Below are 24,258 nucleotides of genomic sequence, written 5' to 3'. Positions count from 1 at the left end.
AAAGTGCGCCCCTTATGTTTCAACTTTCAAAGAAAAAACGGAGAAGGACAGAAACTTTTTTTTTAGGGAAGAGAAGGACAGAAACTAATCCGTAAAGTGAGGGGGGTATCCTTGCCACGTCTCTCGTAATTGGAAATCATACCGACGTTTTTGTAATAAAACGGAAGAAGATTGTATATATAGACATACACAATCTGGACATCATATCCAGCCAGCGCCGAAGCCAAACCTAGCCCTAGACGGCAAGACCAAGACACCAAGTAAGATGGCGCTCCGGTTTACCGGCCGCGACTCCCTGACGGCGCTCACCTACCGTCTCGCCGAGCAGTTGGCGGTCACCTCCGCGGAGGACCGTGGCAATCTCATCTTCTCTCCGTTGGCAATCTACTCGGCTCTCTCTCTGGTGGCCGCTGGCGCCCGCGGCAGCACCCTGGACGAGCTCCTGGCCGTCCTCGGCGCCAGCTCCAGTGGCGAGCTCGCCGAGAACGTCCTCTTCGTGGCGGAGCACGCGCTCGCCGATCGCTCAACGTCGGGCGGGCCACTCGTCGCGTTCGCGTCCGGTGTGTGGCACGACGCGGGGCGACCACTGGAGCCGGCCTACAAGGAAGCCGTCGTCACGTCGTACAAAGCCGAGATACGCGCCGTCGACTTCCGCAACAAGGTTAGTGTGCATATAGCCATATACGTAGGTCATCACATGTGTCATTCATGCCCATCCATCGATCGATCTTGTCAAGAAAACTTAGTGTATATACAGTAGATCCATAGATTGGAATTAATTGCTCTTGGTACACAGCCGGAGCAATCAAGGAAAGAAATCAACAGATGGGTCGCGGCAGCCACGGGCAAGCTTATCGACTCAATCCTTCCTCCGGGATCGATGGACCAGGACACGGTGGTGGTGCTCGCCAGCGCGATCTACTTCAAGGGCAAGTGGACGAAGCCCTTCGAGAAGAAGAGAACCAAGGTGGAGAGGTTCTACCTCTTAGACGGCGGCGCCGTGAATGCGCCCATGATGAACACGAGGCGGAGCCAGTACATCGCCGTGCACGACGGCTTCAAGGTGCTCAGGCTGCCCTACAGGTCACAGGACCCCAGGCGGCGACGCGGTACTGCGAACGTTCACGAACCTGCGGTACCACTGCCGCGGTACTCCATGTGCGTCTTCCTGCCAGACGCGCACGACGGCCTGTGGGACCTCGTCGACAAGATCGCGTCCAGCCCGAGCTTCCTGCGCGACCACCTGCCGGAAGAGACGGTGGAGGTCGACAAGTTCCGGCTGCCCAAGTTCAAGATCTCCTTCTCCAGGAAGCTGTCCCGCGTCCTCCGGGATATGGGACTTAAGGTCGCGTTTAGCACTAACAACGCTGACCTGTCTGGCATGGCGCCCGATGTCGACGATGGCTCCGGCATGCGGATGCGATTGGCGCTGCAGGAGGTCTTCCACAGGGCGATTCTCGAGGTGAACGAGGAAGGCACGGAGGCGGCTGCGGTCACCGTCTGCCATATGGACGTATATGAAGCCTGCTTTGAGGACGAGCCACCGGTCGAGTTCGTCGCCGACCATCCATTTGCATTCTTTGTGCTCGAGGAAGTATCCTCTGCGGTCGTCTTCGCGGGGCATGTACTTGATCCTTCATGATCTCCGTTTCTCTTCTATGTTGTGTGCGATCGCGATCGCGTGCAATCCTACTTTTGTTTTGTGATTTGTACAATCGCACAATAGAGTACATTTTACATGCACTCCACTGAAATGCTTTTTGTTTCTTCTGGATATTGATCAGATCGACCCATAATCGTCACCACCTCGAGGTTTGGTCATAACCACCGTTTTGCTAGCCGCATTTCTACTTTGGTTGCGGATATAAATCCACTACTCCCCGCGTCTATAAGGGTGATTTCTTTTGGGCTTATGCTTATGCATAAGCCGGCTTCTGTGTCTCGACCAGTTTCTCGCTATGTACACAAAATGGGCTTTACGGTGGGAGGAAGTTGGCCAGAAATTGGGCTGATCTTTTAGGCTTCAGCGGTTTGCCACCTAGAAGCTGCTCTATAAGCCCAAAAGAAGTCAGCCTAAATAGATGTCTAAAATAGTGTCTAGATATATCCAAATTTAGACAAACCTCAGATATCTATCTACTCTAATCGACATCCGAATTTGGAGTAGTATATTTTTCCCAGGTTGCTTAAAAAAAAACACTAATCGGCATTGATATTGCCCGTTAGTGCCAATTTGCTCACCTAAACTAGGGCCCACTTGTCAGCTCACATTTAAAATTCAGAATGACCAAAATTTGCTCATGTGGATTAGGAGTTGTCGTCTCCTTCATCCCCACTCCAATCAAATCCACCCGCACGCTTCCATGGTGGCCCTGCCTCCTCGCCTTCTTCCACCTGCGCAACTCCCAGCGGTGGCTAGGTTGACCGCAGGTGTCACCATGTCGTCGGTGAAGCGCGACCACGACCGTAGTTGCGTCACCATTGGCCCAATTCACACACACAGTGTCCAAACTTCATGAGCACGGCTGCTATTATCGGGGCAGAGCATGAGCGGGCGAGAGGTTCTGCGGGAACGAGGAAAGGAAGCGTGGACGATACCACAACTTGCTAGCTAGGATGGTTGGAGACTATGAGGAGGCACGTCATCAACAGCCTGGACGCAACAAACAACGACCATGCTGCTCGGGCATGCACCTACGTGTTTCCTAGTGGCTCAGGTGGTGGAACGAGACGAATTCGAGCAAGAGGAGGGCGAATCGTGGACTACGCGTTTGGCCGGACTTCAAATCGACGAGGGTGATGTCATTGTATCTGGTTGTCCCATCCCAATCTCTCTGGAGGGGGGGAGCGGGGCGACGAGGCGTAGCTGATGTGCGGTTTAGTTGGTCTATGGGCGCCTAGTGGCCGTCTTCCCATCGCACTACCAATAACGTCGACCTCTGTGGGGATTTGGGACAAGGTTGAGGGGCAAGCGGGCGGGGGTTGAGGGGTGGCACCAGCTGGCGGATTGGATTTAGTGCTCTAAGGAGTTATAAGCAAGAATAAAAGGTAAGTGAGGAAAATGTGTGGGATGACACGTGGAACCCACTTTCACCTCATCTAATGATCTATTTGTGGTGTCATCAGATCTTAATGTGAGCTGACAAGTCTGTCCAGGTCCACGTCGGCAAATTGGCACTACTAGGTGGGTTCTGTCGGTCAGTTTCCGTGTCAGTTTATGTATAGTGTTTTTTGCGAAAACTACCAGAAAATATGGTAATTTTTTACCAAAACTGGCTAAAAGGTGGTGGTTTTATGCTAATAACTCTGTTAGCTCGTGGAGGTGATGGGGCAAGTGGAGGTGTACCCAAGGCCTCACTCGAGTCCATGGCGTTCTTTCCGGTGGCAAGGCCGAACGAGAAGATGGCATACATCTCATCGTAGTTGACGATGGCCGTGTTCAGAAACTCGCCGTCCTTGGGGTGATCCTAAGAAGAAAATATAGTGTGTTAGTTATGCAAGGTAATGATTAATGATGAAGTAATACAATGGAGGAGGATAGTGTGCTAACCAACATATGGGTGTGGTAGTGCTGATCCTCCAGCATGATGCAATTGGTCGCATCCGCACCACTAAGCTCCACTTAGATCGTGAAGCCTACTTATGTTGAGCAACATGACCCTCCACTTTCTTACATGATTGTACACCTGAGTTGAGCTAACATCAGCGCCACAATGCTCCAGGAGAGCCTTGTCCACGGCAATCAGATGAACTTCCTTGAAGCCTTTGTCAATTCGGACACAGCTCTTGTTGAGCGTGCACATCTTCTCTAGAGCTAGATATGAATGGGAGGCACTTCATTGTCCCCTTCTGTGCAGCTTTCATCGCCTTCTCTGCTTCAGTGCGGTACTTGGCCTTCGTCTTCCTTGTGGCGGCAAACATTGCCACCACCTCTGTCGTGACCATGGCAACAAGGGTGTCCACAGGGCCCTCCAACGCCGGCACATCCGACATCTGGGTCTCAACAAAGGGCAGTGAATCAGGCACTTGCGAGGGGATCCGCGACTCCCATACGCAGATCATCGCCTGGCTAAATTCATCACACATGGAGTCTTACAATCACCACGTACCACAGATCAATGCAACACCATCAGATCTAACACTACACATATTGCGCAAACTATAATCCACTACCAAATACACGAATCCAGTGCATTTGGATACTACCAACCCTAGATCACTGATGAACAAGCAGTACACCTGCAAATCTAGCCGGATCTATCACTGCCATAGCAAGAACTAACCCTAGCTAGCATACCAAGACGGAGGTGTTGTTACTTACAATCATCGTTGGAGGCGAAGGAGGCCACAAGGAAGAAGTAGCCTTGCCACCGCCGACCGGAGTTTGGTGCGCCTCTTGCTCTAGAACTGGAGATGCAGCTCGAAAATAGCGGTAAATTGAGGGTTTGGACTTTAGAATTGGGTGGTGAGTGTGGATGGTAGAAATAGGAGAGTGTATTTGGCGAAAGGTGATTGAATCCTTCATGCCCTTTTTCCCTTTTTGCTGCAACACGCTTGTGCTCCCAACATCTCCAACCTCAGTCACGCTTGTGCAAGCAAAGACATCGTTTTGCATCCGTGAAACACGAGAAAAGGTGGCTCCAGATAAACGATCAATTCAGATGTTCCTCCCAAGGCTGGTCAAGGATGCTTTAATACTCATGTTAGAGCATGTCTAACAGAGCCCGTAAATCCCGCCGGAACTGAATTTTTTCGGCGGATTTACGGGTTCGGGCCGAAAGTAGCGTAGAACGGAGCCCGAATCGGTGGAGCCGGCCCGTATAAGAAGTTCGGGGGCCCGAGAAACAGGAGCGTCGACCCGTATATATACAGGCCGCGGAGGAGAGTAGGGTTCCAAAACCCTACTCCCACTGCCGCGCGCGCGGTTGGACTTCCGCTAAGCAATCACGGAGCCACTGCCGCCGCTTCTCCACTCTCTCCACCACCACCGTGACCGCATGGCTGCGGCGAACAGCGGCGGCAGGGGAGGCGGGCGGATTGGCGGGAGCAACTCTCCGCCCGCACCCCCCCCTCCCCCGTCTTCCAGTCCGAGGCAGAGCGGCGCAAATGGAACCACTCGGAAAGCGCTCGGAAGCGCAGCGCGCGGCGCTGGACCAACTGGGGTCTGACGCCGCCGGGGAAGCTCACGCGCTACACGAATAGCGGCAAGGGGTCGTCCTCGGCCGCGTCCGACCGTGTGTTGTGGCGGCCCACCGCGGACAGCAGCGACGAGGAGGAGGAGGAGGAGGTGCCGGTGCGCAACCTCCAGCTGCAGTCGGGGGACTACATCCTCAACGACGAGGAGGAGGCGACGGGGGTGCAGCAGGTGGCCGTCATCTCCGCCGCCGAGGTGCGCGCGCTTCCGCAGCGAGGAGGCGAAAGCCGTCCGTGCCGTGCGCGGGTACGAGGCCACGCAGAAGGAGGCAATCGTCCGCCGCGTGAAGCAAGAGGTCATCGACCTCGACTCCGAGTAGGCCGCCGATGGCGTAGTCTTCCACGGCACACACAGTAGGTCGCCGAAGAATAAGGGCTCTGCTAGAGATTAGAGATGCTCTTAGCCACAATGTGGAGGGCAACCGAATAACAAATGGACCATTTTCATCTCCCAAATGCAAGTCAAAGTGTTTGCGACCTACCAAAGGCCGACCTTAATCAATTGAACTCATGGATCAACAGTTGCCTCGCTACTGGCTCCGATCAATCCAATCGACTACAGGTAAGGCCAGGCCTTTTCACTTTCAAGCAGCCACAGGCCTGGGCCCTTAACAAATTATGGGTCATGTGCAGCCACACAGGTCACAATCCCATGGGCCCATGCCATGGTTTGGTGTGCCAGTGCTTGTTGCATTATCATTACTAGTTTTCTGAAAATGCAGTGCAACAAACAAAACATAAAGTAGAGCACAAGGACTGCAATAAACAAATATAACAGCTCCATCCAGAACGCCTTGGAGAAACTGAAGGTATAGTAGTATCACCTCAACATGCTGACACAACCTGCTGCGTTTCCACTATTACGGAAAAATCACTAGGATGTGTAGAAACAAGCTACACATTCGAAAAGTTTCAGGGTTGAATAAGCTCACCATCGGGTTTGATAAGCTTGCTGCCATATTCATGTTTCCAAAAAGAGGTTGAAATTTACATTGGAACAGCCAAACACCGAAACCACAGCCAAATAACACAAGAGATAAATTTATACACAACTGCTGCATGAACTGGAACAAATTGCCAGGCGAGTTTCCAAAGTGTGCCTACTTTGCAAGTTGCAGTCTTTCCAATGGGTATATGGAGGAAGGCATCGCGTCCACACGTATCAATACAACAGCAACATGAGATTAAGAGCACAGACAGGTGACGACTGGTACAAGGTCAGGGATGGAGTCAGCTCAAAGCTCCTGCCTGAGCGTGATGTTAATGATACCTATAGGGGTTTTGGGCTGGTAATGGTCGTCGGTATCAATTTCCTCAATCTCCTGTTTGTGTAAACAAGAAAAGCAGAACAAATAAAGTGGTGATGTTGATCTCATTAGATGGACAGTAAGTATTGTCAACACCACACAAATTTAAAACTGAAGATGAGGCCCACAAATACTAGCAGAACAAATGAGGTTACCTTTATCTCTGAGATGGACAAACATTCTTAAAAGGAAGGTGGCATTCAAACCTGGGTTGCTTGGGTAGCACACCATGTATCCTAACATTAAGCTACCCAGTGATTTCAAGATTTAAGGAATGGCTACGCTAGATACTAGAGAAAAGGTAAACACATGTACTCCAGATGAATAACATTTGCTTATATCATGTTCATCAATGCACACAATTAAACTCGTATATTACTTGGTTCTCACCTATTGACATAAACGGACACCTACTACTCAGGTAAACACAACTGTCCATAGTGAATATATTGCTCCAATGTTTTGTATATATGGTAAAAACTGGAATCTCAATACAAAAGATGAATCAAATAAAAGGTTGTATTTGAATACTTAGGTTGAGACAGAATTCGGATAAAATACCTGAACAATATCTTCTCCCTTAATAACTCTCCCGAACACAACAATCTTGTCATTCAAGTCGGGAATTGGAGCAGTCGTGATAAATATATCAAATCCTTTATTGTTAGGACTCTTTGTAGTCCCAATCATAAATGCTTCATGTTTTGGACTGCACAATTATATAAACCCAGGTAAGGTTTGAAGAACAAAATCATGTCTGCGTTATCTAAGGATGCAAGGGAATTTAGTAACTGTAATATTTAGGAGTAAAAACCTGAGAGCATTTTCTCCACTGGCTTTGGCTTTTAGTATCCAATCTTGGGAAGCTCCATTGAAATCAAAATCACCTCCTTGGATTACAAAGTTCTTTATGACATGACGAAATGGCATTCCTTTAAAATAATCACTCTTGCTGCACCATAGATAACATATGAGATATAAAATAAGCAAATACAGGGCGGTTCGTCTTGAAGAAGTCTTAGCAGGTACTATAGCTCTCTAGCGGTGTTATAAAGTTCTGTTTCATAAATAGTTGCTCTGGAATAATATACTGGCAGCACCATGGAAGCAGCCACACCATAAGGGAGGGGGGTCATAGACTAATAAGCAGCTTTGGAAACAAAAGGAACAGGGTATGGGACTAATACTAAAGAGTTATGTTGAAATCCTTGTGTTCTCACTACTGCATGTAATACAAGGGACAGGGTATGGGACTAATACTAAAAGTTATGTTGAAATCCTTGTGTTCTCACTACTGCATGTAATACAAGGGACAGGGTATGGGACTAATACTAAAAGTTATGTTGAAATCCTTGTGTTCTCACAACTGCATGTAATACAAGGAACAGGGCATGGGACTAATAATAAATGACTTACTAGTAATACATGCACAAGGAACGTGGTATGGGACTAAGAAGCATATTTGCAAAGAAAAGGAACAGGGTAAGGAAGAACCATCAAAGTGCATCCTCTTTTGTTGAATGAATAAAGTATACACTAAGTGTCCTCACTACTGCATGTAATACTACGTAAATCACAGATTCAGTAAGTATAATTCCAATGCTCACCATAATTTGACAAATCTGTCCACAACACCAGCAGAAGCATCTTTGTATATTTCTATAGTAATTGAGCCTTTCGCAGTGTCCATTACCTGCCAACAAATCAAGTAGAAGCATTATATTGTGTGTACTTCACTGATGCTTTACAGCAATACCTAGGGCGACAACATATTTAACAAAACCACTTCACCAGGTGCAGAATATTATTAATTCAACAAATATGCGACCAGCTTGTATGCTGTTAACTTCCACTTGCATGTGATAAAATACATTCTCCTTGAGCTGATTCTATTGCTAATAATTAGTGAATCATCATGGCAAATTATTCATCTACACAACACAAGATGTCGGGGTAAAACATAATCAGTTGTGTGATTAGCATAGCTCAGAACTACTTAGAAGCACTGCGTCCAAGATATCTCAGTGCTCAACTATTAACCACATTTGCTGATACATTTGAGATCTTCATGAAACGCAACTACGATAACTATAGTCGATTGCGGTAAAATAATGCTTTCTTGACATGATGTGCACATTTTAGGCAGCGATGAATAATTGAACACTAAAAAACTCTCTAAAAACAAGAATATTAGAAAGGAACCATTTAACCAAAACTTCACTCGGGCTGTGACCAGTTTTGTTATCTTATTCATGGTTCACACATAAAGCCTAGCTCTTGGATTGCTAAGAACAAAATGGTTTTCCATGCCGTTTGTTTTTTCAGTGTGATCCTATTCCTATGCAAACAAATAGTTGGTTGTGGAATTTTCAAAGCATCTCGACAGGATGTACTTTAAGTTGTATCATGCTTCAATTTTCCTTGGAAATAATAACATGGGTTAGCTGTCAGTAGCAGCATAATCACAGCAAGATATAAACATATATTCTACATCAATCCAATATGTACACATAATATACGCCCGTACATATAACCAAATTGATTGGAAACTATGCGCAGAAAATATAGGAAAAACTTACTGCATAGTTAGGTGTACTTAATTTTGTTGAATCTTCAGATCTCTCTGCATTCTTGAAGTCACGATGAAAATGCACAAGACAAAACAAGCAATAAGTTTGATGGCAAATAACCCTTCAGGATATAAATGAGTAAGAGCATTCACATAGGAAGAGGAGATATAAGGAAATAAATTATTTACAGAAATTGTTGCGTTTTTTAAAATAATCAATTATTTGATGATACCAAATTTAGGATAAGAAACAAAAGGTCGCCCCAGACTGTTCTTTACAAAGAAGATATATCATGGTTCCTACTGCAAGTTAGGAAAAACCAGATGGAAGGAAGTTCAATACCCAATTCAACATGTCAAACTACCAAATGTATGATTCTTTTTTACTCGTAAGATTTAACTCCTTGAGATATACAATTCCGTTCCATTGTTGAACTACAAACCATAATGATAATCAAAGCAAGTTAAATTTTAAACCGAAAGATGAAGCTACCACTTTCAAATGCTTCTTGTAAGGAAAACTAAGGGCACGCTAACCATAATAATATTATTTTTTTGACCAGGTGCTTACGTATTGGTACTTAAGCATACAGAGAAAAGAAAAAATGTACATTTTCTTTTTAAGACTCGATATTAGTTGTTTCACAGGTTTTAGAACATGCCATGTGATTTATTTTTGCATCTGCAATATTGCATACGCATTCAGCTACTAGGTCCTAGGATAAGAACTATTGAACAAACAAAAATCAATAGAAACAATTATGATTATCATAAGGAAGGGAATTAAAAGTTAGGAAGTGATTGAGAAAAAAATAGAGACAGCATGCTCACGATTAGTGTCACTTTATAACATAAAATAGAAAAGTACTGGAGACTTAGAAGACAAAAAAAAAAGCATGTGTATCATGCACTAGATTGCCTAGTGTACCTCAGCCCGATGAAGATCCATTTCAGGCTCGAAGGCCGGCCTGCGATAGAGCATAGGAGCTCATCAATAGAGAGAAATGGGTGACATTTGTGAACAACCAATGCAAAAAAAAAACATGGCCACCCACTTATTTGAGTCTTTGTATTGCACTATTAGCTAGGTTAAGTGTGCTTTGGGACAACTACGACTATCAGCAGTCTTTAAAAAATCTTAGGGAAAAAGGACACCAACCTGTGATGCCAATGCCTGTAGGTCGCATAGAGTGATAGCACAACCAAGACAACGATGAGGTTCCAAGTGATGATACTGGAGTAACTGATTCGACTGGGACTCTTCTTTGTCTTGCTCTGAATTAGCAGCTGCTTCGGCTTTATCCTGGCCATCTGCTACTCGTGGGAGGTGACAGTACCCTCTGGAAAAGACATGTTTTCAGTAGCAGCTAGAATTTTGGGAGCTAGGCTACCAAGAAAAGAGGTGTTTCAAGAGCCTTTAATACTTGTGGGAACCCATAAGAAGCTAACATTCCCAAATGAGTGCAACAATCGCGGCAAACTAGGTAAGAGGTGCTTAAAAGAGACTGGATAAAGGAGGGAGCAAACAATTATACATGATTCATTCAGCACGGTATGAGTTAACCCTAGGTGAGGGGCGGATCTACATGGTTTATACCGGCAAACCCAGAAAATTGTGGAGGCTATAGTGGAATATAGAAATTACTGATGAAAACAAGTTCATACCTCAAACCCCAAGGACTAAAGATTTTGGACGAGGTGCAGGCAGCGGGAACGCGATTCCGCGATGAGGAACAACGGGAAAGGCGATGGCGGCGACGATGGGGGAGAGGCGGGGGGTGCTGGGGTGGGGTGGGGGAGGGCGTCAGCGATGACGCTAGCTGCAGCCGGCCGGCACGCGGTAGTAGACTATAGGCGAGATTTAGAGCCGCGTTGAGTTGGGTTGGTAGCAGTCAGGCAGGACTCGGGAGGAAGACGGAAGAAAGGCAAGGCAAAGAGCCAAAGAGGAGATCGGGTTCGTCCGTGGATTTTTCAGTAGGACTGTTTTCTTTTCTTTAACTATAGTAGTACATTCTAAGATTTTTGTTTCCCTGAGTCTAAGAAGAATCTTTTTTTGTTGGGAAATAAAGTAAAAACTTAGACGCTCACGTATACGCGCATACACTCATCCCTAAGAACGCATACACGCATACCCTACTCCTATGAGCACCTTCAAAAGACTGAGTCGGCGGTTTGGATCTTGAAATTGACGAAGTCACCACAGACGTCTCGTTGTCGACAAGAACTCCCACTGAATGAATACTAATCCTTTATGAGACACACAGATGTTAAACCTAGGGTTTAAAATCTGGTGGGCTGGGATACAACCACCTTCCTAACCACCCAACCTCAGATTGCCACATATAATAATAAGAGTGTGATTATTTCTCGGTCGAATAAGAACTAATTTTGTATTCAGTCAAATTATATCATCAAATCTAAGTTGCAACTTATATTATATTGCAACTCATAACTAGCACGAATAACGATGCAAATTAAACTGGGTAGGGCTTGACTGAGCAAATCCCTAATAATAATTAGCGTAAACTAGTGGTTACATCCGTTTTGAAAACAAGTCGTAGAAATCTAGTAAATTTGACTAACTAAAAATGAAAATATGAACCTCTACGGTAACAAATATGTTTAGGTCAAACATAAAATATATCTTTGTAACATATATTCATTTGGATTTTTTTAAAGGAGGTTACCTCTACATCAAATCAACCATCTTTTACTTAAGTTATGATGCGAGATATCAACGAACACGATTCTAGATGCCCTTCCTGCTTATGCCATGGGCGCACTGGATCTCCCGCCGGCACTGCTCCGGGCCATCGACCCTCTCCGCCGCGCGTTCTGATACGTCTCCAACGTATCTAAAATTTCTTATGTTTCATGCTAGTTTTATGCCAATAGCTACATGTTTTATATGCACTTTATATCATATTATGACATTTATTGGACTAACCTATTAACAAGATGTCACAGTGCCAGTTTCTGTTTATTATGTCTGTATATTGCAGAAAAGACCCAAAAACCAAAGTGCTCGGAAAAATCCAGAAAAATTACAGAAATTCTATTTCGCCAGAAGACCCAGGAGCCAGAAGGGCCAGGCCAGAGGAGGCCCACGGCCTCCTCCCCATCCACCGGCGCGGCCGGGGAGGGCGGCGCCGCCCTATGGGGTGGGCCCTCGGGCACCCCCTCGCGTCGCCCTTTCGCCTATATTAAGCTCCGCCTACGAAAACCCTAAAGAGATCGACGATTTCTCCGGAAGAGTCCCGTAGCTCCGCCGCCACCAAAAACCCTAATTCGGGGGACATAAGTCTCCGTTTCGGCACCTGCCGGGACGGGGAATTGCCCCGGAGCCATCTCCATCGACTCCATCGCCATCTTCATCGTTGTTGTTGTCTCCCATGATGAGGAGGGAGTAGTTCTCCCAGAGGCTGAGGGCTCTACCGGTAGCTATGTGGTTCATCTCTCTCTCCCATGGTGTGATCTTTATGTGATCATGAGCTTTGTAATCTAGTTTAATATGTAGATGTTACTCTTGTCTATTATGCACGCTAGAGGTTACTTTAATATGAACTCCGGAATCACTCTCCGCGGTGTGATGGTGACAGTGTGCGCATCGTGTGTGATTCCTTTATGATGTTGTGGAGCTTGTTTACTCCGGCTTGAGGTGTGCTTTTGCAGCCCTACACAATGAATGGTGTTTGTTATCCAACAAAAGAGTGTTTGAGAGTAGCATTTATTTATTCAATTATGTTATCATTGTTGAAAGTGTCCACTAGTGAAAGTATGATCCCTAAGCCTTGTTTCTAAGCATTGAAACACCGTTTCCAACAAGTTCCGCTACATGTTCGCTTGCTACCATTTTTATTTCAGATTGCAATTACTACTTATAATCATCAATATTACTTGTATTTCACTATCTCTTCGCCGAACTAGTGCACTTATACATCTGACAAATGTATTAGGTGTGTTGGGGACACAAGAGACTTCTTGTATCTTAATTGCAGGGTTGCTTGAGGGGGATATCTTTGACCTCTACCTCCCTGAGTTCGATAAACCTTGGGTGATTCACTTAAGGGAAACTTGCTGCTGTTCTACAAACCTCTGCTCTTGGAGGCCCAACACTTGTCTACGGGAATAGAAGTGTGCGTAGACATCAAGCTATTTTCTGGGGCCGTTGCCGGGGAGGTAAGGTAAAAGGTATTCACATCCTCCGACTACTAAGCTATTTCCTAGCACTGTTGCCGGTGTGTGAGTGCTCGAAGCTATTTCCTTTAGATTCTGCAATTATATGTTTTTGTTTCTTAATGGAAAACAACAAAAAAATTAGAGATCTTTATGAAATTTATATTGAATTAGGACATGATGCTTTTGAAGAGAAAATTAAAAAACCTATGGAAGTTTGTCTGCATAATAGTGGTAGTAATGTTATTAGTACTATCCATGTTTCTTCCCATGATGATATACAAAGCTCTAAGCTTGGGGATGAGGTGTTTGAAAATCCTTTTGCTACTGATGATTATATGTTTGATACATCTCCTTCTAGTAACAATGATGGTATGTTTACAGATGAACACACTTTGAAAGATAACTATTCTATTTCTTATGATGATACTATGCCTCCAATCTTTGACAATTATTATAAAGAATACTATGACATAGGTTATAATTACAGTTATCCTCATGAAACTTGTCATATTTATGGAGGGATTACCCAAAACCATCTCTCTAATATACAGCTTGTCTATCATATTCAAGTTCGTTATGGTGATTGTGATATTTTCAGTCCATCTACTATTGAGGATAAAATTAATTATGATTATTCTATGCCTCCAATTTATGATGATTATAATGATGGATGTGATAGTTTTACTCCCACTATTACTAATAAAATTGATTATGCTTGTGTGGAGAGTAATGATACTTTTATGCATGTGGATCATGAAAAGAATGCTTTATGCGATAGCTATATTGTTGAGTTTATCAACCACTGAAAATTATTATGAGAGAGGGAGACATGGTTTTATATATCTCAATAATATTAAGTCATCTCTCTTTTTGTTGAAAATTTTGAAGTTGCACTTGCTTTGTCTTTCTATGATAGTAGCTTCATGCTTCAATAATTTGTTTTCTTACAAGATTCGTTTGCATAGAAAGTGGGTTAGACTTAAATGTGTTTGGTATTTGCTTTTTGATGCTCTCTTATATTCAACTCTCATCTTTATAAGAGCATCATGAAAATTATCATGCCTAGCTAAAAGGCTTTAAAGAAAAGCGCTCTTGGGAGACAACCCATTGTTTTATTTCTGCAATTTTTGTTTTATTTTTGAGTCAAGGTACTGCCTACTACTGTAGCAATATCTTTGTATCTTTATTTTCTTGAATTGTTGTGCCAAGTAAAGTCTTTGATAGAAAGTTGATACTAGATTTGGATTTCTGCGCAGAAACAGATTTTTAGCTGTCACGAATTTGAGCTTTTCTCTCTGTAGAAAAATCTAAAAATCCTGAAAAAATTCATGAGTAATCCTCAGATATGTACGCAACTTTCATTCAACTGGAGATTTTCCATCTGAGCAAGTTAAGTGCCTCGAAAAAATTCGTCTTTACGGACTGTTCTGTTTTTGACAGATTCTGCCTTTTATTTCGCATTGCCTCTTTTACTGTGTTTGAGTGGATTTCTTTGCTCCATTAAATTTCAGTAGCCTTGGGTAATGTCCAGAAGTGTTGGGAATGATTGTGTCCTTGCTGAACATGTGAATTTTTGATTATGCACTAACCCTTTAATGAGATTGCTTTGAGTTTGGTGTGAAGGAAGTTTTCAAGGATCAAGAGAGGAGGATGATATAATATGATCAAGAAGAGTGAAAAGTCTAAGCTTGGGGATGCCCCCGTGGTTCATCCCTGCATATTTCAAGAAGACTCAAGCGTCTAAGCTTGGGGATGCCCAAGGCATCCCCTTCTTCATCAACAACTTATCAGGTCACCTCTAGTGAAACTATATTTTAATTCCGTCACATCTTATGTGTTTTACTTGGAGCGTCCGTACGCTTTTATTTTCGTTTGTTATTTTAGTTTTCTGAATAAATCGGATCCTAACATGCTTGTGTGGGAGAGAGACACGCTCTGCTTTTTCATTTGAACACTTGTGTTCTTCGTTTTATTTTTCATGTTCATGGCAAAAGCTGAAAGCCGCAGCACTTATTGTTATTTGGTTGGAAATAGAAAATGCTTCATGTGGTAGTTGGTATATTGTCTTGAATAATTCGATACTTGGCAATTGTTTTGAGCTCTCAAGTAGATCATGTTTAAGTTCTTGCATCATGTAGTTTAAACCTATTAGTGGAGAACTACCGTAGAGCTTGTTGAAATTTGGTTTGCAGGATTGGTCTCTCTAAGGTCTAGATATTTTCTGTTAAAAGTGTTTGAGCAACAAGGAAGACAGTGTAGAGTCTTATAATGCTTGCAATATGTTCTTATGTAAGTTTTGTTGTACCGGTTTATACTTGTGTTTGCTTCAAACAACCTTGCTAGCCAAAGCCTTGTACTGAGAGGGAATGCTTCTCGTGCATCCAAAACCTCGAGCCAAAACCTATGCCACTTGTGTCCACCATAACTACCTACTATGTGGTATTTTTCTGCCATTCCAAGTAAATACTTCATGTGCTACCTTTAAACAATTCAAAACTTTATTACTCCTTATTTGTGTCAATGTTTTATAGCTCATGAGGAAGTATGTGGTGTTTTATCTTTCAATCTTGTTGGGCGGACTTTCACCAATGGACTAGTGGCATATACATCCGCTTATCCAACAATTTTGCAAAAAGAGCTGGTAACGGGGTGCCCAGCCCCAATTAATTAACTTTCATTAATAATTCTCTTCACATGTTTTACCCCGATTTATCGAGTAAGCAACTTAATTTTGCAATAGACACTCCTCCATGGTATGTGAAATGTTGGAAGGCACCCGAGGATTCAGTTAGCCATGGCTTGTGAAAGCAAAAGGTTGGGAGGAGTGTCATCTATAAATAAAACTAAAATACATGTGTAAACAAAAGAGAAGATGGATGATCTACCTTGCTGGTAGAGATAACGTCCTTCATGGGAGCCGCTCTTTGAAAGTCTGTTTGACAAGGGCGTTAGAGTGCCCACTACCATTCGTTGACAACAACAAACACCTCTCAAAACTTTATTTTTATGCTCTCTTTATGATTTCAAAACTTAAAAAGCTCTAGCACATGATTTAATCCATGCTTCCCTCTGCGAAGGGCCTTTCTTTTACTTTATGTTGAGTCAGTTTACCTACTTCTTTCTATCTTAGAAGCAAACACTTGTGTCAACTGTGTGCATTGATTCTTACATGCTTGCTTATTGCACTTATTATATTACTTTGTGTTGACAATTATCCATGAGATATGCATGTTGAAAGTTGAAGGCAATTGTTGAAAATTAAATCTTCCTTTGTGTTGCTTCAAAACCTTTTATTAAGAATCTATTGCTTTATGAGTTAACTCTTATGCAAGACTTTTTGATGCTTGTCTTGAAAGTACTATTCATGAAAAGTTTTTGCTATATGATTCGAGTTGTTTAGTCATTATCTATTTGTTAGCAAACTATAGACCATTTCTTTGAGTCACTTCATTCATCTCATATGCTTTACAATAGTATTGATCAAGATTATGTTGGTAGCATATCACTTCAGAAATTATTCTTGTTATCGTTTACCTACTCGAGGACGAGTAGAACTAAGCTTGGGGATGCTTGATACGTCTCCAACGTATCTATAATTTCTTATGTTCCATGCTAGTTTTATGCCAATAGCTACATGTTTTATATGCACTTTATATCATATTATGGAATTTATTGGACTAACCTATTAACAAGATGCCACGAGTGCCGGTTTCGTTTATTATGTCCGTTTATTGCGGAAAAGGCCCAAAAACCAAAGTGCTCGGAAAAATCCAGAAAAATTACGAAATTCTATTTCGCCGGAAGACCGACGGAGCCGGAAGGGCCGGGCCGGAGGAGGCCCACGGCCTCCTCCCCATCCACTGGCGCGGCCAGGAGGGGGGCGGCGCCGCCCTATGGGGTGGGCCCCTCGGGCACCCCCTCGCGCCGCCCTTTCGCCTATATTAAGCTCCTGCCCTGAAAACCCTAAAGAGATCGACGATTTCTCCAGAAGAGTTCCGTAGCTCCGCCGCCACCAAAAACCCTAATTCGGGGGACATAAGTCTCTGTTTCGGCACCCTGCCGGGACGGGGAATCGCCCCCGGAGCCATCTCCATCGACTCCATCGCCATCTTCATCGTTGTTGCTGTCTCCCATGATGAGGAGGGAGTAGTTCTCCCCCGAGGCTGAGGGCTCTACCGGTAGCTATGTGGTTCATCTCTCTCTCTCCCATGGTGTGATCTTTATGTGATCATGAGCTTTGTAATCTAGTTGAATATGTAGATGTTACTCTTGTCTATTATGCACTCTAGAGGTTACTTTAATATGAACTCCGGAATCACTCTCCACGGTGTGATGGTGACAGTGTGCGCATCGCGTGTGATTCCTTTATGACGTTGTGGAGCTTGTTTACTCCGGCTTGAGGTGTGCTTTTGCAGCCCTACACAATGAATGGTATTTGTTATCCAATAAGAGAGTGTTTGAGAGTAGCATTTATTTATTCAATTATGTGATCATTGTTGAAAGTGTCCACTAGTGAAAGTATGATCCCTAGGCCTTGTTTCTAAGCATTGAAACACCGTTTCCAACAAGTTCTGCTACATGTTCGCTTGCTGCCATTTTTATTTCAGATTGCAATTACTACTTATAATCATCTCGTATTACTTGTATTTCACTATCTCTTCGCCGAACTAGTGCACCTATACATCCGACAAGTGTATTAGGTGTGTTGGGGACACAAGAGACTTCTTGTATCTTAATTGCAGGGTTGCTTGAGGGGGATATCTTTGACCTCTACCTCCCTGAGTTCGATAAACCTTGGGTGATTCACTTAAGGGAAACTTGCTGCTGTTCTACGAACCTCTGCTCTTGGAGGCCCAACACTGTGTACAGGAATAGAAGCGTGCGTAGACATCACGTTCCTCTGGAAATTTGAAGGTCGCGCTTATCGGGCCAAATGCCTCATCGCCTGGGCGCAGGTGTGCCGCTCAAAAGATGAGGGCGGGCTTGGGATCCACTGCGTGATACGTTGCAAACGTATCTACAATTTTTGATGTTCCATGCTTGTTTTACACCAATTTCTATATGTTTTGTTTACACTTCGTGGAATTTTTATGCATTTTCTGGAACTAACATATTAACAAGATGCTACTGTGTCAGTTCCCTATTTTCTGCTATTTTTCTATTTCAGGAAAGTTGTTCTGGAAATATTCTCGGAATCGGACGAAACAAAAGCCGAAGTTCCTTTTTACTGTCGCGAAGACGGAGTCCAAAGGGGAGACGGAGAAGAGCCAGGAGGTGGCGACACCGCCCCTAGGCGCATCCCACCCCCTAACCGCGTCTAGGTATGGTGTGGGCCCGTCAGACGCCCACCGACATCGCCCTTTTGCTTATAAATTGACATCCTCGGGAAAACCTAAATACCCGAGCCTCCATCCACGAAAAGTTCTGTAGCCGCCGCCATCGTCGACCCTAGTTCGGGAGGGTTCTGAAGCTCTTCCCGGCACCCTTCCGGAGAGGGATATCATCACCGGAGGCCTCTTCATCACCATGTCGTAATTCATCTCTGGACTACGGGTCCATAGCAGTAGCTAGATGGTTGTCTTCTTGAAAGGATCGTATGCCGCACCTAGAGGGGGGGGCGAATAGGTGCTAACCAATTTTTAGTTCTTTTTCAATTTAGGCTTGACACAACTAAGCAAGATATAGCTATGCAATATATAGGAGATAGAATAGGATAGAGGTAACCGAGAGTGGAGCACGCGGAGACACGGAGTTGATTCCCGTAGTTCCCTTCCTTTGCAAGAAGGTACGTCTTCGTTTGGAGGAGTGTGGTTGCTACGAAAGCTAAACCAACGCCACGAAGGCTTCACTCAGGTCTCCTGTGAGCAACGCCACGAAGGCCTAGCCCACTGTCAACACCCGGATTTTTAAGTCCAGATGCCTATTATGCCATTCATCGCAATCCCAGGAATATTGTTGTTGCGAGACATAACAGTCGATATCATAAGTCATCATTCATTACAAACCATACTTGTCTTACACATTCAGATCACATGATCCAATATTACACAAATAGTTGATCTAATGATCAACGAACACAATTCATAGCGGAAGCGTAATAGAAGTGGACTATCTAATCCACAGGCCAACGCTTGACGTTAGAAGAACTCCTAGTTGTCGTAGGCGTCCTGCTGGTCGTCACCTTCGTACTGCTGCTCCCCTTCATAGTCTGGCCATTGGAATAGCCAGGGACACAACCGTGAGTACTTTTAAAGTACTCGCAAACTAATACTAAAGTAAGTACTAACAATTCTAGTGAGGGGGTGCTAAGCTCTAGTTTAATTGCATAAAGCCAATTTTAGTTCATAAGCATTTCATAAAAGACTCTTCAATTGCTAACTAACCCAAGTGGGAACATTAGTGTCATTCCCACAACTCAGTTGTGATTCAAGTCAAGTCACCAATTCAGTTCATCAGCTCTTTTCAAGAAAAACAAGCGACAACCGGTACAAGTATGGCCTTTCCAACCGTCCGTAACCGTGGACACGGCTATTCGAATAGATTTACACTCTGCGAGAGGTTGCACACTTGTGCCACAACATTTGATTACATCCATCGGGGATAACCCCGAATCATCGTAACTCGGTACGCGGATCATCAACCATAACCTTTCACTTACATACCCTAGTATAGGTACCTCTCCCCATGAGCTTGGCCTCCCGGTGAAGACAAACCGTCATCCCGGGAACCGCACGAGGGCTTGGGCCGGACAATTCACCTCATTTCACATCATATCACTTTTAACGGAGGCAGCCTCGGCATAACCCCTATGATGCTTGTTCAGAGGGAACCCATACTAAGATGCATAAACTTCAAGTTAAGCCCTACCCATAATCAGGTATTGTGGGGGTACTCAAAATTGGAAAGGTATCGCATTCAAACCCAGCTATCAGTTTTGGTAAATTTCACCAAGTCATATTCACCTTCAAAAATCTTTCAATAGAAAGACTCATCTTTCCAAGGTTTTTTTCAAAGTCATTTCACTTCACAAGTTCCCATCTAGAGTAGTCAAATTTTAATTAGCACTAGCCACTAGTCATAAAGGTGCCATCCATCTTCACAAGCTTCTTAGGCTAAGTTTGATACTCTTGACTACTTATCTAGCTAGACCAAGTGAATCATGAATCAAAAAGTAAACTTGAGAAACCAAAACTTGTAAGTTAAAAACTTGGGATGGGCTTATTGCACAAAAGTAAAGTAATGGTGTCTTGCTCAAGGAGAGCTTTGCACTTGCAAGAATATTAGCTTGCCTTGAGTGGTGTACTAGTCAAAGTGGTCTTCCTCCTCTTGATGGTAGACCTCCTCCTCCTGGTACTCTTCGGTGCTAGTGTCTAAAAACGGATACGAAGTAACAATCACCAAACAAGGTTCAAGAGCTATACTAAGCACACACAATGGGTTCACACAACTATCCTAGCATTTCACACTTACTAGTATGTGAGTTGGCTTTGTTTTCTTTTTAAGAGAAAAATAATTTCCTCTCATTACAATCATTACTTTAGGGTTTCTATTTAAGTCTTTGAGGAAATAATTTCCTCTCATTGAATCTTGTTAAGATTTAATCTCCCCAAATGTATAATACATGAACCATTGTTGACCAAGGTCAACAATTCATAATCATCATTTGGGTAAATGATTTAAATGAGGTAAAGTACCTCATACAATTTAACACTACCACTTATGATTTAATATCACCAACTAACTCAATATGAGATTAAGTAAACCAGAGGTACTAACTCATACTAAGTTACTTGGGACAAGATTTAAATGAGGGAAAACCTCTCATACCTTTTACATAATAGTTTTGGACAATATCAATTGACTATAATAGCCATAAAGTCCTTTCTTTAAGCTAGGCTATGATCACTCAAAGTAACCATGACATATTTTTGCAGAAACAATTAGTGTAAGTGAAATGTGAGCTATGAGAGTTGAAATCAACTCAAAAGCATTTATGGTTGATTTTTAATATTTGTTTGAAGTTGCAAAAGTCCCTGCCTTATTCTTTTTGTCAGATTTAATCTACAAATAATCTCAAGGTGAGACCAGTGTAGTTGTGTAGATCTTTTTACTAACTTTCCAAATATATAAAATTCACCAAATTTGGTTGAGCCAAACAATTCTATTCAATTTTGAAAACAGTGCCAGTATTGAATTTGGTTTAAACAGAAATTCGAAATTCAAACAATTTGGGCCGCGCGGGAAAACTAAACGGGCCCAATTGATTTAAACAGCGCAATCCAGCCCACCACGCGTGGGCTGCCTCACGAGGTGGGCTCCACCCGTCAGTCACTCATTAAACAGCGAAACGGTACGGGGGCTGTGGTGCGTCGGATTAGATCGAGATCCAACGGCTCTGGGTCGTCGTCGTCGCCGGCGAGAAGAACTCACTGGCGCGACGGAGCTAGGGGGTCAGAGGGCTCACCGTGGCTCCAGCGGTGGTTGGCAGTATGCTCGACGAAGGTGTAGACGACCGCGAAGCTCCTGGTACCGGCGGCGTGTCCTGGGGCGGCACCAATCGACGGCGAGCTTCCGCGGCGGCGCACGGAAGTGATGCTGCGATTGAGCGGCGGTGGTGGCTAATGTCGAGCGGCGAGTGGCTGAGGAGGTCGAGGGAGAAGAGGGGAGTGCTGCGGTGTGAAGAAATCGACGAATGGAGGCCTCCTTTTATAGGCGAGGGAGGGCACCGTGGTGCTGCGGCGAAGTCGACAATGGCGTGGGCTCTCCGGCGGTCTATCGGGCTAGGCGAGGGCGGCGTCTTGTTCCGTGTATCCAGGCGATCCTCTGGGCGGCGCTAGCTAGCTTAGGCGGTGCCTAACGCGGTCGGGAGGTCGCGTGGTCTAGCACGCCCGAGGCGGGGTTTGGTCGCCGTCTCCGGCAACAGCGGGCACGGGTCGGTGTCGCGCGCTTGTCTGGCGGCGTCGCGGTGGCACGGCGATGCTCAACTCGAAGAAAAGGGGGCCAGGGGCAGCGTACAGCGTCGGGGCGGCGCGTGTCCAGTGTGTGCCCGTGGACGTGTCCACGCCATGATCGGCATGCGTAGGACGTCGTGGGCGCGTGCGTGTCTGGCGCATGCAGGGCTCCTCTCCGGCAATGGCGCGCTCCAGTGGGTCCAGTAGGGTGTGGCGGCGTCGTGTGACAAGGTGGCCAGGGTTGGGGAAGAAAGGAGAGAGGAGGTGGTGCCCATGGGGAACATGGCCGGCATGGCCATGGCCATGCCATGTGTGGACCTTCCTCTAGGGTTGCTATGCCCAAAATAGGTTGAGAGGGAACCAGGGAACATGTAGGAGCCAAGTGGTGGCATAGGGTTGGTCAACACTATTAGAAATAGTGATTTTGAGATTTGTGCATATTTGAAATTCCAAACTTTTGTCAAATTTGTTCTATGAAATGTAATTCCACAATTTGACATTGGGTTGGTTGGATTGGTTGCAAATGACCAGAGACACACAATGGTGGTGGTAGAATTTTAAAAATAAAAGAAATGCAAAATTTGCAAAGTGGGGTGATGTTGAAGTTGTTAAAAAGTCTCAACTTTGATTGAGCATAGTTTTTGATCCAAGATGAATTTGATATGGTTGTCTTTACAAAAGTTGCTCACCTTGATGTGTACTTGGATGAGGTGCAAAGAGTTGGAAAAGTTTGGTTTGAAAATCTCAAACTACAGGGGCTCAAAGTAGTGATCAGACTAGAATTGGCAGATTTGACCATTAGTGCATGTGAGCTCTATTTGATCTCAAATTTGATTTGATTTGATTTGATTTGATTTGTTTTGATTTCAAAAGTGTTTATAAGTGTTTAGTAACATTCTCCAACCATTGGTGCAAGCCAAAATGGTCTAGGTTGAAGAATTACAAAAATGGCATAAACCATATGTGAGGGTTTTAGGGTTTCTTCATTTTATTTCTTTTCTTTTTCTTTGGTTTGTTTGTTGATCTTTGCATGATCAAACAAGGGTTTTAGGATGTAGCACCACAACACAAAAGCAATCATCATGGAAATTCACACAATAATGCACAAGTCCTATGCAGGGTACTATATGCACATAAAAGTTTTTGTTGGTTCCAAAATTTGGGCATTGAACTTCTTCTCTTTCATTGATTTGAAATTTGGGATGTTACACCCACTTCCACTAAGGGATTTCCTCGAGGCGGAAACCGGGCCTTTACAAGGTTCTTGGAGAACACATCCACAACCAAATTGGAGGCTCCCAAATCTGTAACAACACAACAATCAACGAGAATACATCAACAACAAACAACTAGGGATCCAAAGAGGAACACTAGCAAGAGGGACCTCAAGCATATGAGGGGAAATGTAAATCGCTTATGTGAGGATGTAGATCGGTGTCTTCTCCTTCGAATATCCAAAGATCAAGAGCTTTCACTACTAGGAAAAGGCCTAGCCATAAGAATGGTGTCAGTGGCGCACACCTGTTTTGGTGCGCCACTGCTAGTTAGCAGTGGCGCACCACTATAAGGTGCTCCACTGCTAGCAAATTACCAATGGCGCACTAGTATGAGTGGTGCGCCACTACTAAATTTAGAGCTGAATTATAGATAGATCTAAGAATACCAGTGGCGCACCACATATAGGTGCGCCATTGCTATTTAAATAGCAATGGCGCACCTATATGTGGTGCGCCACCCTGCCGCAAATTACAATAGCGCACTCCATGCACGGTGCGCCACTCGGCTATTGTCCAAAGTACAGCCATCCACCGCCCAGCCCCACCACACAGCAGGCAGATGCACCGCACCACATTCACCCCATCCACCTCCCCGCACCCCCACTCATCCACTTCCCACGCCATATCCACTTCCTCTCTCCTCCTCTCCTCTCCCCACGCCTGATCCACTTTCTCTCTCCTCCTCTCCTCTCCCCGCGCAGCAGCCTCCGACCCCGACGCCCTACTCCATCCCAGCTCCACGGCACAGCAGCCCTGCTCCATCTCTAGGTCCACGGCGCAGC

At 44.5% G+C, this 24,258-nt stretch overlaps 2 protein-coding genes across 2 annotated transcripts; one reads left to right on the top strand and one right to left on the bottom strand.

Annotated features, from left to right (window-relative positions):
- Positions 1-265: 265 nt before the first annotated feature.
- Positions 266-1,642, top strand: LOC124672529 (serpin-Z2A-like). Its single transcript, XM_047208747.1, has 2 exons — positions 266-661; positions 797-1,642. The coding sequence occupies exons 1-2, from the start codon at positions 266-268 to the stop codon at positions 1,640-1,642; spliced, it is 1,242 nt and encodes a 413-aa protein (XP_047064703.1).
- A 4,574-nt stretch (positions 1,643-6,216) lies between these two features.
- LOC124676689 (peptidyl-prolyl cis-trans isomerase CYP21-4-like) lies at positions 6,217-10,854 on the bottom strand. The gene is made up of 8 exons (XM_047212732.1): positions 10,735-10,854; positions 10,229-10,409; positions 9,998-10,037; positions 9,080-9,130; positions 8,108-8,193; positions 7,315-7,452; positions 7,062-7,209; positions 6,217-6,515 (listed from the first exon to the last, which is right to left on the bottom strand). The coding sequence occupies exons 2-8, from the start codon at positions 10,378-10,380 to the stop codon at positions 6,429-6,431; spliced, it is 702 nt and encodes a 233-aa protein (XP_047068688.1). The 5' UTR covers positions 10,381-10,409; positions 10,735-10,854; the 3' UTR covers positions 6,217-6,428.
- Positions 10,855-24,258: the final 13,404 nt, after the last annotated feature.

The sequence above is a fragment of the Lolium rigidum genome, chromosome 7 (assembly GCF_022539505.1).
Source record: "Lolium rigidum isolate FL_2022 chromosome 7, APGP_CSIRO_Lrig_0.1, whole genome shotgun sequence".
NCBI lineage: Eukaryota > Viridiplantae > Streptophyta > Magnoliopsida > Poales > Poaceae > Lolium > Lolium rigidum.
The sequence above is the reverse complement of the archived record's forward strand: the minus strand, read 5'-3'. Positions and strand labels throughout refer to the sequence as shown.

What these genes read in the sequence shown, in the direction of transcription:
- LOC124676689 (XM_047212732.1), bottom strand. Translation starts at nt 10,380, where the DNA reads ATGGCCAGGATAAAGCCGAAGCAGCTGCTAATTCAGAGCAAGACAAAG. An exon ending in TACAGGCATTGGCATCACAG is followed by an intron (nt 10,038 to 10,228) that starts GTTGGTGTCCTT and finishes GCTCTATCGCAG; the next exon opens with GCCGGCCTTCGAGCCTGAAA. An exon ending in TAAGTACACCTAACTATGCA is followed by an intron (nt 8,194 to 9,079) that starts GTAAGTTTTTCC and finishes ATTTGTTGGCAG; the next exon opens with GTAATGGACACTGCGAAAGG.
- LOC124672529 (XM_047208747.1), top strand. Translation starts at nt 266, where the DNA reads ATGGCGCTCCGGTTTACCGGCCGCGACTCCCTGACGGCGCTCACCTAC. An exon ending in CCGTCGACTTCCGCAACAAG is followed by an intron (nt 662 to 796) that starts GTTAGTGTGCAT and finishes CTTGGTACACAG; the next exon opens with CCGGAGCAATCAAGGAAAGA.